The following is a 15,880-nucleotide window of genomic DNA, read 5'->3' as shown; positions in this document are numbered from 1 at the left end:
TGTAAGCTTGGAGATTTGCTATTTTCGTCACAACTGCGCAATCGTAACCATTAAACTACCTGTAACTAAATGACCCCGTGACCCGGACTACAACGAAATGAACATGTCTGACAGTGAGAGTGGCGTGCCGGCCTCCTCAGCAAGTTCAAGTGAAGATGAAGATGATGATGATGATGATGTGGCGATTGGTGGTGCAGCAGCTGCTCACGTCCAACCTTTTAGGTTTGAACCTGTAGCAGCTGCACTTGCAGCTCAGCCTCAGCCAGGCCCAGCTAGAGGATCTCCTCCAAGAGTGGGCAACACCAATTGGTAAATAATATAGTCTGCATAGTTCATTTTCATATCAAGTAGCTTAATAGTGGTAACCGTAAATCTATATTGCTGTTGCAGGTGTAACTGTGGGAAGTGCACTGTGCGGCCAACCCATGTAGAGTGTAAGTGCTGCCATAGCTACGCACAGACACTCAGCACCATGGCTGAGACTCAAGAGCCGATTCGATGCATCACAGACCACCCTGGGTTCCCAACTATCTGTCTGGATGTCAACGTCCTCAGAACAGCATACCATCATTGGTTCTACGACCACAGAGATGATGCTGAGGAACTTCACACTCAGCATGAGTGAGTGTCATATACATACATAGTCATAATAATATACATTACACAACCAAACACTTTACCTTTCCTTGATTCCAACATGGAGCTCACGCCTCATACATTGCTTTGCTTGCCAATAATTATAGTGGTTTTTAAATCGTCATTTAAACCTTGTCAAAGTGATGATACATCTCTAGAGGACCCCACTGACCAAATGGCTATGTTACATTATACTACTCACATCTCCTTATACAGGTTTTTTTACCAAATTGACATTTGCACCATGTAATTTACCTTGCAGTGTAGTAATTGATACCAACACATTACTCATTTAGTTGCCACAACATAACACAATGTCAAAAACAATATTTCACCAAAACCAGAAAACTATTTTTTTATTTCTTCTTTCTCAGGAAGTTCCGCTACATCGCCTACAGACAGTTTATTTGGTGGAACTGGCACAGACTTGGGAGACGCAACAGAATCCCCATTCCCTCATGTGCTGTTCATGTCATTAGACAGACTTTTCCTAATGACCCCGGAATTCCCTACACTGGCTTCAGGCTGCCATAAAATCCCAATGTAACCTTTTAATTACAATAAATGGCTCCTCTACATATTACCAACTAGAAAAAGTGCCCTACTGGGCACAGGTCTCCACCAGGATGAGCAGATGTGAAGAATTCCAGGCAAAGGTTTTTCCTTGGCCTCTAGGGAGTTGGCATACAAAGTTATCCACAGATCCGTGCAGTTAGAGGTAAAAACACTTTTTGGCCAGTTATAGCGCCACCTTGAGGCTGAGTTGAAATTGTTCATGTGGCATTTCGTCCTCTGCCTAGTGGGAATGTGGGTGCACAATTTCACGGAAATCACGCGATGTGTTCATGATTTGCAGCATTTTGTTTGAAACTGAGCACTCCTGTGAACTTTGGAAGCCAATCTTAACCAATCAGGATGGAGTCTGAGAAATCTGAAAGACCGGTTTCGTTGAATGGCTCTAGAGAGACTGTGTACCAATTTGCGTGATGTTTGGACAAAATCTGTAGGTGTACTGTGCAAAAACTTGTTTTGCACAAAGCGGCCTCCTGGTGGCGCTATAACAGGCCGTTCTGGAAATCTGAAAGACCGGTTTCGTTGAATGGCTCTAGAGAGACTGTGTACCAATTTGCGTGATGTTTGGACAAAATCTGTAGGTGTACTGTGCAAAAACTTGTTTTGCACAAAGCGGCCTCCTGGTGGCGCTATAACAGGCTGTTCTGGAAAGTTTGGGGCAGAGGTTCATCGTTGGCATCCAGGGAGTGTGTGTGCAAAATATGGCATCGACCGGGTTAACGGTGGCCGAGATTAGCTGTTCACGGACACACGGACGGACGGACACACACACGGACGGACGGACACACGGACGGACGGAGTGCAAAACATACTCTCCCCACATGCCTTCGGCCTGGTGGAGACAATAATGGCTTCAGGTGCTTTCATTTGTGCTTGTAGTAAATGTCTTTGTGCCCCTTCATATTTTGATTCTTGAACATAAATATCCAGACATAAACATGTACTCTGTGAAAAGTTCAGGTCGTAGGCATTTCGGCAGGATCACATTGCAGGCATAGTAGATTGTAAACATTGAAACGATTTCCTGGATCTCAGATGTACTTATTATTATAATTTATTAACTAACAGCTTTGATGGATAAGCACAGGGAAGTACAATCTGCTAAAAGGATGAATCCAAGAAATGCTATGGCTTGTTTCCGTTGGGGTCCTTTTGTACTCAATTCATCAAAACATTTGATAGACAAATACTGTATACAATACTATGCAAAAGATCATCATTAAAAGAAAACAATGCGTGTTGTCTTCTAGTATACTTGTCTGCTTGGAGGTGCAGGGGCAGGTAGACCATATGACATGCCGGGTGCATGATTATGAAATCCGATTATTTGCAGGATCATATCTGCCGATACCGATTCAGATATTATACAGATGACCACAATGGAAACAAGCCTAGGCCCTAGGGGCTTGGACCAAAGCCTGTTTATAAAGTATACAATCAATCAATACTCTTTCCCCGTTTCTATTTTCACTACTGAAGGAAGGACTAACAAATGAGATTAGTACACAAATTAAACCAGCAGAACCAGCAGAGTAGTTCTGGAGCAGCGGATTGTGTGTCCCTTGTTTTTCCCTAATGGGACTGATCGAGGGTAACTACTGGGACGTAAGTCGGGACTTGATCACCCCGACTGGGTCACCCGAGTGAGGGGTATGATGTTGGAAGACCTGAAACCTGTGTATTCTTTTGGTATTCATTTGTTTTAGTTTTTGTTGGGATGGGTAGATCTAGGGTAGAGCTGGCCAGAGCTGGTCATTTGATCTCAAGTGTGGGCGCCCCTGGTTCGATGCTGGATGATTCTGGGCTGTCCTATCAACCTCACCACCATCACCACCGCAAATTCTGTCATTGACACACACACACACACACACACACCAACACACACACACACACACACACACACACACACACACACACACACACACACACACACACACACACACACACACACACACACACACACACAAAAGCAGTATAACAATGACGGAAGTATGCATAGTATATAGGGATATATCAATGTAATAACTGCGTGAGACAACATAATGCTATTGTAGAAACTCACCGTAGATTGCTACTTGTTCTTGAAGCGACTCACATAGGACGCTACGGCATGGCTCACCTCAGGGCGAGTAGCATCGTGGCACAAGGGTGGTGGGGACAGAGGCATTGCGATCTGGGTGCCATCAATGTCTCCCGACACTTTGCAGACAACCATCTGCATCATTTTAGCTGTGTATTCTGTAACCAAATGGCAATATGTTCAAGATAACTGCTACAGCAGCAATAGTTGCTACAAGGCTGCTAAATTATATTGTAGAATGTAGACACTCACCATAAGTGGCTTCAGTTTTCACTGGGCGAAGTGAATACTCTCCCTTCTTGGCCTTCGGGAACACAACTGACCATCTGAGCCTACCATCTTTTCGAACTGCCTGCATGCGGCCACTGTTCTCATTGTAGTGCATGGCAGCAAGGTATGTTCTAATGAACGAGTAGAGAACAAAAATAGAGCATGTCTCTGAATAGTAAAGCCATACATACAATCGTAATACCAGGGGTAAGCAACCTTTGGCACCGGTTCCATTGGCACAAATGAGGGTTATCACTGGCAAACTGGCATATTTCGGAGAGAGACGATTTCTGGTTTTAAATATGTCATTAAAATGAATGTTGACACGGCACGCTGATTATCTAGAAAATAAAAACATGGCACTTAATTTAATTAGGTTGCAGACCCTTGGTTTATACCATAACATTATTTCAAAATGTATTGCCTACCTGGCATGCATTCCTGTGTAGGAGAAGGCTGTGTGCTTTGGGAGGAATTGGAGGATCAGTGAATGGTACGCCTCTAAACTGGATGTCTGGTGGTCTGTGGACAGCAGTGAAATGTCCTTCGAGATCATAGTGAAAGAGAACAATCTGCCACTTGGCCAAAATCATGTCTCTTTCTTCTTCTGTGCTTGATGCAGCAGACCAGTACAGGTGGTTGATGATGGACTTCCGCCAAAGCCCCGCATCAACGCTTTCCTTCCTGGAGGCCAGCAAGTCGATCTGCTTGGCGATGCCTACACATAGTATACATAAGTATATGTAATTAGTCTACAATATAAACACGATTGTTTGATTGTTAGTTACAATTACTAAATATTAGTTATTGATTAGAAATGGTGAGTTTGTTGGTTTACTAATTCAAAATAAATACAAAATAGCACAAGCACTGTAAATACACATTAGATCATACCTTTGGCAATGTGCCATATGTCAAACCGATGGTTGACTCCAATCCAGAACTCCCGAACCCACTTTGCTACCTGACGATTTCTGTCAGTGATGAGTGTTCCCACTTAATCCAGCAGTGTCTAGGAACACCTTGGTTCTCTGCAGTCCAACCAGTTCACACCATGATGAGCTCTTGACCTCGTTACTCTAAGATGGAGAACAAACAAAACAAAACAAAACAAAACACATGTAAAGGAGAAACCAGATGGATCAGCCACTACAGATCATTGAGCATTTTACAACTTGAAATGAACACAACAGAACATACCTGGACAATCTCAACATGCAAAATTGTGTTGATTCTCTGCTCAATGACGCTGACTGTTCCAAACTTTGCCGAGTGTCCAGGGCTGTCACTCCTTCCATCCCCTGACAACACCAGTGGTCCAGGCATCTCTTCAAGGGACCTGATGATGTCACTTTGCTCATCCTTCCACAGTTTGACAATGGCAGGTAGAAGGTGTGCTTTCTGGTGCCTGAAGAATGTGTTGCGATGGATTGTTGCCAGTCCCATAATATTGAGCATTCGAAGAGCTTTGGTCGGCATGCTTCCCGAAACAAGAATGGCAGCGGAAAGCAGCAAATTCCCAGCAGCAATCTTGCCAATCTTTGGCTGGCTGTTCCACTGCTTCACATGGCCACACGATGTGCAAGACTGAGTGATGTAGACTGCTGTTCCATTTACTCTGACTTTGCCAGGTGTCTTCTCAAAACACAACTCACAGGTTTGGAAAAGGGTCATTAGCTGCGACTCAAACACAATGTATTTCTGGTCCTCCACAGGACCTCGGTATGCGGTTGCTGGCTCTCTGGAAAAGAAAGAATAAATTAAATATTAACCACTTATTCTGAGACAAACATTCTCCAAAAATAACAAATCTACATGTTCACAACTTGTAACATTTACGGCACATTGTGAGCTTGTAGATCTGCGTAGAGATATCCTGTACAAGGGACACTGGAGGATGTCAAATAGACTATCATACGGAAATACAATAAATTATGGTAAACTTCATAAAGTATAAAGGGTAAGTGATAGAACTCTCAGATAGTACAGATTTAGAGCTATCAGCTATGGGTTGAATAGTTGTGATTTCATTGTATTGGAAAATACAGTTAGAGCTGTTAAACGATGGCTTGAACATCAACACACCACATGATGTGTTTTGGCAAAGCATAAATGTGGCACCAAACTAAATGGCCACTGACCGAGTCACAGATGTCATCTCCTCATCCGCTTCATCCTCTGATGGGACATAATCTTCATCATCATCATCATCCATCCCTTCCTTCTCCTCCTCCTCCTCCTCCTCCTCCACCTCCATGACCTCTAGCTCACATAGGAGTTCACATTGTAGGCCTACCCCAATGTCGACCATTTTGGGCGAGCATTGAAAACCTGCAATTATAGTCAATTGAGTACTTGTAGTTATATGGTGAATGGTGAATTTACTAAAGCGCTTTATATAGATTGAACATTACATTCACCCATTCTCACACACCGATGCCACAGGAAGCCATGCAAGGCAAATGGGATAAATTAGAGGTTCAGTGTCTTGTTCAAAGACACTTCGACACACAGGGCCAAGTCTGACACTGTTTACATTACTCACCAACGGTCTTATGTGGAGTAGCTATCCAGGAGCACTGCGTTCCTCGAGTTACAGCAGGAACTTCAGGAAGTAAAGCCATGGATATTGCCTCGGGCTCGACGGGCTGACTTGGGGTCACAGAGGAAGACATAGACGTCGAAGGAGCCTCTACCTTTTGTGTGACCGCGGCTGCCAGGCACTTTATAAAAAAAAGCACAGAACATAACCATTACAATATGCAGTGCCAATGTAATAACTGGATATGGGGGGCGGCCAGTACACTACCAGTACTGAATCTATTAAACTATAATATATTACACTGTAACATACACTTGCTGCTGTTGGTAGTTTACATACCTAAAGTTTACATACCTAAACTAGGTTCATATCTAATTAATTTGCCGTTTTAATTTTAACAGTTTGACTGTTTTTTACGATTAACCCGCATTTTAATCAACCCCCCTTCACTGCCGAGATTGTTGTATTACCTTTAGAGCACACGCTGAATTATTTGGGCTTTTAATCCGCGAAAATCGAGCGAAAATAGCTCCCCCCGTTTGTTATGAACGATCGAACCACCCGCCATCTTGCTACACCGAGAAGAGGCAGCACAGGACCCGCCTCCATGAGGCGTTGAACCCAATGCGTTTGCATTGGCCTCAATTTCCCAGAAGCCCTAGCAGCTCACAGCATGTGACGATTTCCGGTTCATTGTCAACACGAAATGCACCTCCTCTCTTCCTAAGCGGCGAAAAAGAATTTTCTTTTTTTTGTTTACATTACGGCGGATTAAACACATAAAACAAAAGTCGCGTAAGTCTTTTATGGCAGCGACATTAACCTGGAGTAATCCATTCCCGGCACGGAAACTGTTAAAATCTTTCCATCCAGATAACTTTTCAGAAGGTGTAATCCCTTACATAATTATGCAAATCAAATGTTCATTCATATACATTTAGGCCTATGATTTTGATTGACTGAAAATGAATACAGTAACAGTTTGCAAATAGTACAGTGGTATGATTTTACAATGATGCTAAAAGGATAAAAAAAAAAAAAAAAAGGCACAGTGGCTTGTTTCTACTGTGGTCCTGTGTTTCTCAAATAGGGTCAGGGTAAAACTAACCATAGAACCTGTGAGTAATTTTTTCCAAATATAACGTGAGTTGCTCTGAGTGTACAAATGGAACAAGAGTCCATTAGGTTCCATGTGTACAAGATCAGATTTAAATTATTACGGATGATAGATGTGGGGTCCCAAAGATCAAAATGTTACCAAATATCCTTCCCTTATAGGGATGGGGTCCCCGACATATATTTTTAAATGGTGGTCTAGTATTCATGTCAATTTGTGGGTCTTTGGGAAAGATTGAGAAACCAGAACCACTGCTGTGTCATTATGTGTTAGCTACCGAGTTCAGGTCTATTTGCAATTCAGTCTACTTGGGATGTCAGCAATTATTCGGTATTACATTAGTAAAACTACCTGAGACGTTATTCAATTATTATAAACCGCGACATTATTATAAGTAATTACAATACAATGGCGGGATATTCTAAACCACGTTGGTAGGAGAGTAATCAAATAGACGTACTGTACATTACTTCGGTGACAGTATTCTACAACAACACAAAACAAGATTCTTACCCTGTTTACTTCCATAACGTGTAAGGCCCTCGACTTCGGCCGAACTACTGTCGCAGCGGACTGGCCACATACACCAACAGTGGATCGATGGACAGAAGGGACGGCGTCTTTTTTTAGTCGTGGCCTCGACACAAAACCAGCCTTCCACTGCCCATATGCTTCGTAATCCGTAGGGACGAAGTGCTCTCCACATATATTGGACACGCCTGGGACTCCCTTGTTCCAATCGGACCGTTTGATGCGCACAAAGGTGTCCCACTTCTTGGCTGTTTTGTCGTTCTTGGGCCAAACATGTATTGGTCGGCCTTCCACAGCGACATTGCTGCACCCACCGATCACGCACCGCTTTGGCATAGTTTTTTTAGAGAAAATAAAAATATATCGCGCCAAGCTCTCTCTCATGGGACCGGGTTTGTGCGTGCGTAGTGTGTGCTGTGCCAAGACAAGAGTGAAGTAGTGAACGTCGTCAAATCCGTCAAGAACTTCTGTGCAGTCCTTTTCCCCCGCGCTGCTGGAGGTCTGATAAGGAAGTGGGTGATAAGGAAGTGGGCGTGTCTATCCGAGTTAGCATCCACTGTTGACGTCACACAACCGTGTCATCAACAGATTCCGAAGATTTTCCCCAAAATGGTGGATGTAATGATTTTATTTTATAAACCTAAAATGTCAAATGTGTATTTTACCCCCAGACATTTGTTATATATCGTTGGAAAACGTAAAGGTTTTCTGAGAGACGTGTGTCAACAGTTTTGCAAATAAAAAATATGTTACCCTCTCTTTAACTGCGAAGGTGTGAACACTCTTGGCCACATTGCGAGCCAGGCTTCCTGCTGAGGCGGCCTGGCTCACATCGAGTTCACATCCCAGTGAAGTTTAGGTAGCTATTTGGGCACAATCTAGACCAATTAGGCCTATGTATTGCATTTATGCCTTGAACGCTGAAAACGTCCTACATGCTTGGTTGTTAAATGCTTATTGGTCAGGCCTAGGGATGTTGAATCTGGATTCATGTCTGATTGTCACCATGCTGATTGTGTAATTATGTCATTAACTGTTAAGGATCCCTGGCTATTGAGACAAATATGCCTTAAAACATTATACTTGCCCTCTATAACTAAAAATAAAAACACCATAAACATTTTATTTCTTTCGTGAAAAGATAATCTTTCACTCAATAGGAACTGATTCCGTCGCAAGTTGACGATGTCATATGTGTGGTCCAGCCCTATGTAATGTTAGCACATGCTAATACAAATTATTTAAAAATATTGCTTTGATGCTCATATTAACCTTAGGAAGTATTAAGTTGTTTTTTGAGTGGTGCAACCACTCCAAGGAACAGCAATGTCCGTGTCCGAGTGTCCGCCTATGTGTTGGTTCACCCGCCTATGTGCCGTTAATGAGCACGAGTATGACTATTAGTACCAGTAGGGGCGCTGTTGTGCCAGAAACAGAGAGAGAGAGATAGTGCTGTACTGTTGTCTGCTAATGAGAGAGAGAGAGAGGGGAGTGGGGGAGAGGGGAGTTGCACCACTCAGTTCACACAGGTGTGATTTGTATTAGCATATGCATTCCATACATTCCATAGGCCATATGACATCATCAACTTGCGACAGGAGCAGCTCCTATTGAGTGAAAGATTCTCTATTTATGAAATAAATAAAATATTGAAGGTGTTTTTATTTTTTTATTTTAGTTGTAGAGGGCAAGTATAATGTTTTAAGGCATATTTGTCTCATTAGCCAGGGATCCTTTTAAGCTTAAAAGTTACAGTAGACTATGTAAATCAATGGTCCCATTACTGTAAAAAGCCAAATGTTTTTGTAGCATATAACCTAGGGCCATTCTATAAAAACTACAGGTTGGATTGCCAGGTACTTACTGTGCAGCATCATTATTTTTAGCATCATTATTTTTAGCTCCTGCTAGTGGCAGGGGTTGAGGCTTGGCTGTTGGTTTGGTCCCAAATATCATATCTTGAAAACTGCAGGCTGGATTCCTGTGTAACATCATGCTCCGCCTATGATTGGTCCGACTGATTTTGGTGACCCATATTCCTTCCTCTAGCGCCACCATTTCGCCAAAAAATAGGAAATACCTCTTGCTCACACTTGACAAGATATCTTGAAAACTTCCTCTGCTCCCCAGTCAACCAATGGCCTTTCCTAGTGCCTAACTAATGAACATAATTGCTAAGAAACTTGCTTGTTGAAGTTTTTGGTTGGTGAACCCTAACCATTCGAAGGACCCCATTTTCCCTGTAGTGACAATGACGATGTTGTTATTTTGGTCTGGTTTGGTTTAAGGAGCAGCACAACCACAGCAGTAGAAGGGCTCCCTCGTAACAGAGATCTTGTATCTCAATGGAATTCACCTGTAAAAAAATAACGGTCAAATAAAACGATAACGTACAATTCATGCTTAATTGCCTGATGGAGCATATATTATGCTCGAGCCTTTTCAGTTGTAGAATACACCTGCGTCTTCCCAAGTCCTGGGGCCTCACCCATTGCAAATCTGAGCAGGCATGTGCACTGAAATGTCAAGTGTGAACACACATGCGGACACACCTGAGTTGCGATGTGATTGCAAACATTTGCATTGTAAAAACAAGTGTAGCCATACCCGGAGATAAGCCTGGCAGGGGGTGGGGGGGGGGGGACTGCAGTAAGAGGAGAGGACAAGCATGCATAGGCGATGACGTAAAGATAGAGGGATGAGAAAGGAAGTGAAGGGCCGACTGTACATGCATGTCACAGTGGTGACAGAATAGAGAGCTTGTCTTAGACAGTACTGGAGGTAATGAGGCCACTGTACAGAGAGGGACACGAGGAAGGAGAAAATGCAAGGGGGGAGGATAGTTGAGAGGAGGAGGACCTGTCATTCGGCCTCTCCCTGTAAGGCACGTGAGGTTTCACGGCGGAGTGCGGAGGGCTCAAGTTGTAGGTGCCGAAGAGGAAAAGTCTTGACTAAATATAAATGAGGGACGGGGTGGAGAGACGTGAGATAAGGGGAGGTCAGCGGGAGCGACGGAGATAAAGGAAACTTTGTTTTGACTGCAGTTAAGGAACCTGTAAGCCTGTGTGCCCGAGAGCTGGTGTGCCTGAGGGTTGAGGGAATGGGGGTGGTGGGTTCAGGGAAGAAGATAAGGAGCAGAGGAAGATGCTGCTGAGTCCCATGTGAGTGAGCTGTAATGTAGGTTGTGTGCTGAAGGAGCAAGCGTTGGAGGAAATATAAACTGGGGGGGGGGGTGTTTGAAGGCAGAGCATTATCATTTTGTTCTTCTGCCAGGAGTGTGTGAGGTTGTGCGTGGTATCTCCTCGTGCAGCAGTACAGTCAGTCGCATAATCATCTTCCTTGGCAGCTGTGGCTCTGGAGGTATGAGTGGCCTTGTGGAAACCTGAAGGTTCCCGGTTAAATCCCCGGCTCTTCCTGGCTTCATGTTGAAGAAGTGTCCGTGAGATGAACCGCATTGAACTTCTACCGTTGCAGGGTGCTTCCCTGCATGGTGGCCTCCACCATCTGTGTGAATGGATGAATGTAGCACACATTGTGAAGGATATTTCATTTCATTCATTCATACATTGGGAGGTGAAGCGGCGAAGAGTCGACGCCAGCGTCCTCACTTCCCACTTTCACACACCAATGGTGGCGAGCTCACACCGACCGACTCATTGGAGGTCATGTAGGGTTCAGTGTCTTGCCCAAGGACACTTTGACATGTGGACAGGAGGAGCCGGGATTCGAACCGCCGACCCAGGGATCATTGGACGACCTTCTATACCAGGCCTCCTGCAGCACCCAAGTGACTTAAAAGCTGAAATGCAGTCATTGTACCTTAAAAACTGAAATGAAGTTTAGTATTAATACCGTATCTGGTCCTAAGTGGACATGGTTCTGGATTTGTTTGTCTTCTGTCAAAGCTATAGAGTTTTATGGGGGGTAAAATGGAAATTTGTGTCCTATACATCATTATTTGAATGAATTCATTTGACTTAATAAATAGATAAAAATACTTTTACTAACCCTTGCCATTATTACAATGTGTATGCTAGCAATCAATATGGGAACCCATCGGCCAAAAAAAGAAAAAACAGTGCTGTTCTTGAGAGATTAGCTAGCAATTAACTGCATCTGAAAAGACTGCATTAACCTTTACACTCAACTGCCAGCATGCTAGCTAGTTTCAGCCGCAGTGTCACTTCTCAACAGCATGCTCAACTGCACTGCTCAAGTTGAATCACTCCTGACGCTTAGTTTTCTCTGTCTCATATATCCAGGGACAGCATCATCATCAGCATAACGAACTGTGCGACCAGCGTGTACGCGGGCTTCGTCATCTTCTCCATCCTGGGCTTCATGGCTCACCACCTGGGCGTCCCCGTGGACGAGGTGGCTGACCACGGCCCGGGGCTGGCCTTCGTGGCCTACCCAGAAGCCCTCACTCTGCTGCCCATCTCGCCGCTCTGGTCCCTGCTGTTCTTCTTCATGCTGATCCTGCTGGGACTGGGCACGCAGGTGAGACCCGGGAGCACGTGTTCATGGACATTTTGTTTGGTTCGGTGTATTGGTGTGAATTCAGTCTCAAGGTTGAGAATACCACAATACGGGTATTGCAAGTGGAATCACATTATCTCTGTTTCAATTAGTTTTTACCATTTTTGTTATTTTCCTAATTGTTTGTTTGTTTTGTTTTGTAAAGCAACTTTAAGTATAGAAAAGCTACATAAAATGCATACATTGTGTGCCATGGTTGGAATGCCGTACTTTATGTCTAACTTCTTTCTCCTGGCTGATATTGTCTGAGACTTTAGCTCATTATTATGTGTATCTCTGTGTTTGGCATACTAAAGTTCTTGATTTTTGACCCTGTGTTGTTTGCCGTACTTGTAGTTTTGCCTGCTGGAGACCCTGGTGACGGCCGTGGTCGATGAGATCGGAACAGACTGGATCATGAGGAACAAGATGGTGGTCACTGGGGGAGTGGCTATAGTGGGCTTCCTGCTCGGGGTTCCACTGACCACACAGGTACATCACCGTGGTTACTGGGGGAGTGGCTGTAGTGGGCTTCCTGCTCGGGGTTCCACTAACCACACTGGTACATCATACACGTTGCACAAACACATAGCGTTGCTGTCGAGCGGAAAGCTTCATAGTTTCACCTTTTTCTTTTTATATATATATATATATATATATATATATATATATATATATATATAAATATATAATATTAACATACAAATATAAATATAACATATTAATGGCCTACTCAATCATACTACAGCATCACACAAAAGTAGCATTTAGAAAAATGTTTTCTAAATCATGTCAATTTTCTGAAAGATTTGAGGCACATTTTAACGATTTTTCCAAAATAGCAGACCTACAAGTTGTGCCACTCGGTGGTGCACTATGAGCTTGTAGATCTGCTATTTTTCAATAGCTAAAGTTTAACTTAACTCTAGTGGTGTGTGGAGTGCATTAGTGCTGCAGTGCATGCAGAAGAGGTATTGTGATGTTGTATGAGTGTAGTGTGACATCTAGTGGTGGAACGTTGTGTGTCGCACTTTTAATATTGACTTTTGCCTTTGTTTGCTGTGTGTGTGTTTAGGCAGGAATCTATTGGCTGTTGCTGATGGATAACTACGCTGCTAGCTTCTCTCTGGTGGTCATCTCCTGCATTATGTGCATCTGTGTTATGTATGTCTATGGTAAGTAACCACGGTCATCTCCTGCTGTATCTCACCACTACACACACACACACACACACACACACACACACACACACACACACACACACACACACATAGTAGTGAGTTATTCTATTGATGAATCTCTGGAATTATTTGAATTCGAATAATTCCAATAAACAATTTTCTTTTATTAATATGTTGCCTTTCTATGTTTTTATAGGTGTTATATATCAATGATAGATTATGAAACGATTATTTATTTATTTATTTTATAATCATTTAGAATTTTAGACCTTGAACACCTATAAGTTGTTACACTTTTCAACATTCATTTAGACTGGGTCTAAATGGGCTAACTGTTCCGGCCCTACTTCTCTGCGTGGTGGACTGTGACTGACTGTGTTGTGTTGCATGATGGGTGCAGGCCACAAGAACTACTTCAGAGACGTTGAGATGATGCTGGGATTCCCTCCTCCACTCTTCTTCAGGGTCTGCTGGAGATTCGTCTCTCCTGTCATCATCAGTGTAAGTGCACGCACGCACGTCGCACGCACGCACACACGCATGCACGCACTCACTCACTCACTCACGCACTCACTCACTCACTCACTCACTCACTCACTCACTCACTCACTCACTCACACACACACACACACACACACACACACACACACACACACACACACAGTTGAATTACTGTGACTCACTTTTGATGATACTGTGTATGTTGTCAGTGCCCTGCGAAAATGTGTTCCAATGTCATTTTCATGTAATCAACTTCTCACATCCCATGGAACATGACCTGAAATTTGTCAGAACATTTCATAAGTTAACAATGACAAATGCCAGAACATTTGGGATTGCATGAACCGGTGTAAACTCACAAAAGCCTGCCAACGCTGTATTTTATACAGTCCCTGGCATCATGACACATTGTCATTATGGACCTGACCTACATTTCAATCCGGCCGCTGTTGCTTTATTCCCGATATAAAGTTTTACACTTCTGCACGTCTTGCTAGAGAATTGAACCCTTGCAACTATGATCAGTGGTATTTCCACAGAAAGCATATTAGTGCACTAATCTGCTATGCCGACCAAGAAACACGGCGTGATGGATTAGTGTTCTGAACTTTTATTTTCTTTCTCCTTTTTTTTTTTGTCATGTGATAATATGACCAGCCATAGCAATTATTAAAATCTCACTGTTTTTAAACTAGTATTCAACAATAAATGCCTGAAACCAGATGATGATGATGATGATGGTGGTATTCAACTGAAGGCTTAATAAACTCTCTTCTTCTCTCCCACATCTCCTTCCAGTTCATTCTGATTTTCACGGTAATCCAGTACAAGCCCATCACCTACAACGACTACGTGTACCCCAATTGGGCCCTGTTGATCGGCTTCTTTATGGCCATGTCCTCGGTGGTCTGCATACCCATCTATGCCCTCTACAAGATCTCCAAGTCCCCGGGAAACACCTTCATGGAGGTACGGCGCTGTGTCCCATTGAACGCCCGGGAGAAGAGTGCTTCTCCTGGCTTATCTGCTGCATACTCACTGGTGTTTTGCACAGTGGTTGGTTATAATGCACCATAGACCATAAAAAACATACATATAATATCTACTACAGAGGACCTGGCACACAGTTTGACAACACTGGGACCGAGGTCTTCATTTCTATTTGTTTTTCATTCTCCCTTTCACTTATTCTTTCTTGTCTGTCTGTCTCTCTGTGTGGCTCTCTCTCTCTCTCTCTCTCTCTCCCTCCCTAGCGGGTGCGGGCTGCATGCCGGGCAGACCCAAAGTGGGGCCCTGCCCTCCGCGAGCACCGGATAGGCGTCTATGCGCCCATGGCGTCCGAGCCGGACGCCGTGGAGGTGTGCCCGCTCAAGGAGAAGGAGAAGGAGGAGCCGAAGGAGGAGGAGCAGAAGGAGCAGGAGAAGAAGGAGGACATCAGCCTCACCATCCAGGGAAGCAACGGCTCCACCACCACCAACACACACAACAGCCCCAACCCCAGCGCATAGACACTCGGGGGGCGGGGGGAGGGGTGGGGCCACGCAGCCTCGGTCGCCCACATTACTGAGGGGAGGGGAAGGCTTCGGCCTCGGCCCTCGGCCGCCCCGGCATCTGCTCCCTCATTCACCTTCTCTCCCTTTCCCTCCCTTCATCCCTCCCACGTCCTCCAACCTCATACCCACCCATTCTCCTCACCCGACTTTCCCACAGTCCTCTGTGGGGGAGATCCCATTCGCTGGAGACCTTTACATATTGTAAGGGCTTATTATTTCTGTCCTAACCTCTTCTATCTGTCTGTCGTCTCTATAGAAAAGAAGAAAGAAAGAATGAAAGAAAGATAAATTAGGTCATCGTCCCAAAAGTTCCTTTTTATTTTTTATTTTTTTTAATCTTTTTTTCTTTAGTCGGGGGTTTGGGGATGTTGTTTAATT

General features: G+C 43.9%; 1 protein-coding gene across 1 annotated transcript; it reads left to right on the top strand.

Annotated features, from left to right (window-relative positions):
- Positions 1 to 472: 472 nt before the first annotated feature.
- LOC310871372 (sodium- and chloride-dependent glycine transporter 1-like) lies at positions 473 to 15,457 on the top strand (the record flags this gene model as incomplete). The annotated part of the gene is made up of 7 exons (XM_083782858.1): positions 473 to 621; positions 12,012 to 12,249; positions 12,625 to 12,759; positions 13,343 to 13,442; positions 13,849 to 13,949; positions 14,748 to 14,918; positions 15,203 to 15,457. 7 exons carry the CDS (start codon positions 473 to 475, stop codon positions 15,455 to 15,457), a joined length of 1,149 nt encoding a protein of 382 aa, XP_083638984.1.
- Between the last annotated feature and the right edge of the window lie 423 nt (positions 15,458 to 15,880).

This window comes from Protomyctophum parallelum (assembly GCF_964188405.1).
Source record: "Protomyctophum parallelum genome assembly, chromosome: 14".
In the NCBI taxonomy this organism is placed as follows: Eukaryota; Metazoa; Chordata; class Actinopteri; order Myctophiformes; family Myctophidae; genus Protomyctophum; species Protomyctophum parallelum.
The sequence above is the reverse complement of the archived record's forward strand: the minus strand, read 5'-3'. Positions and strand labels throughout refer to the sequence as shown.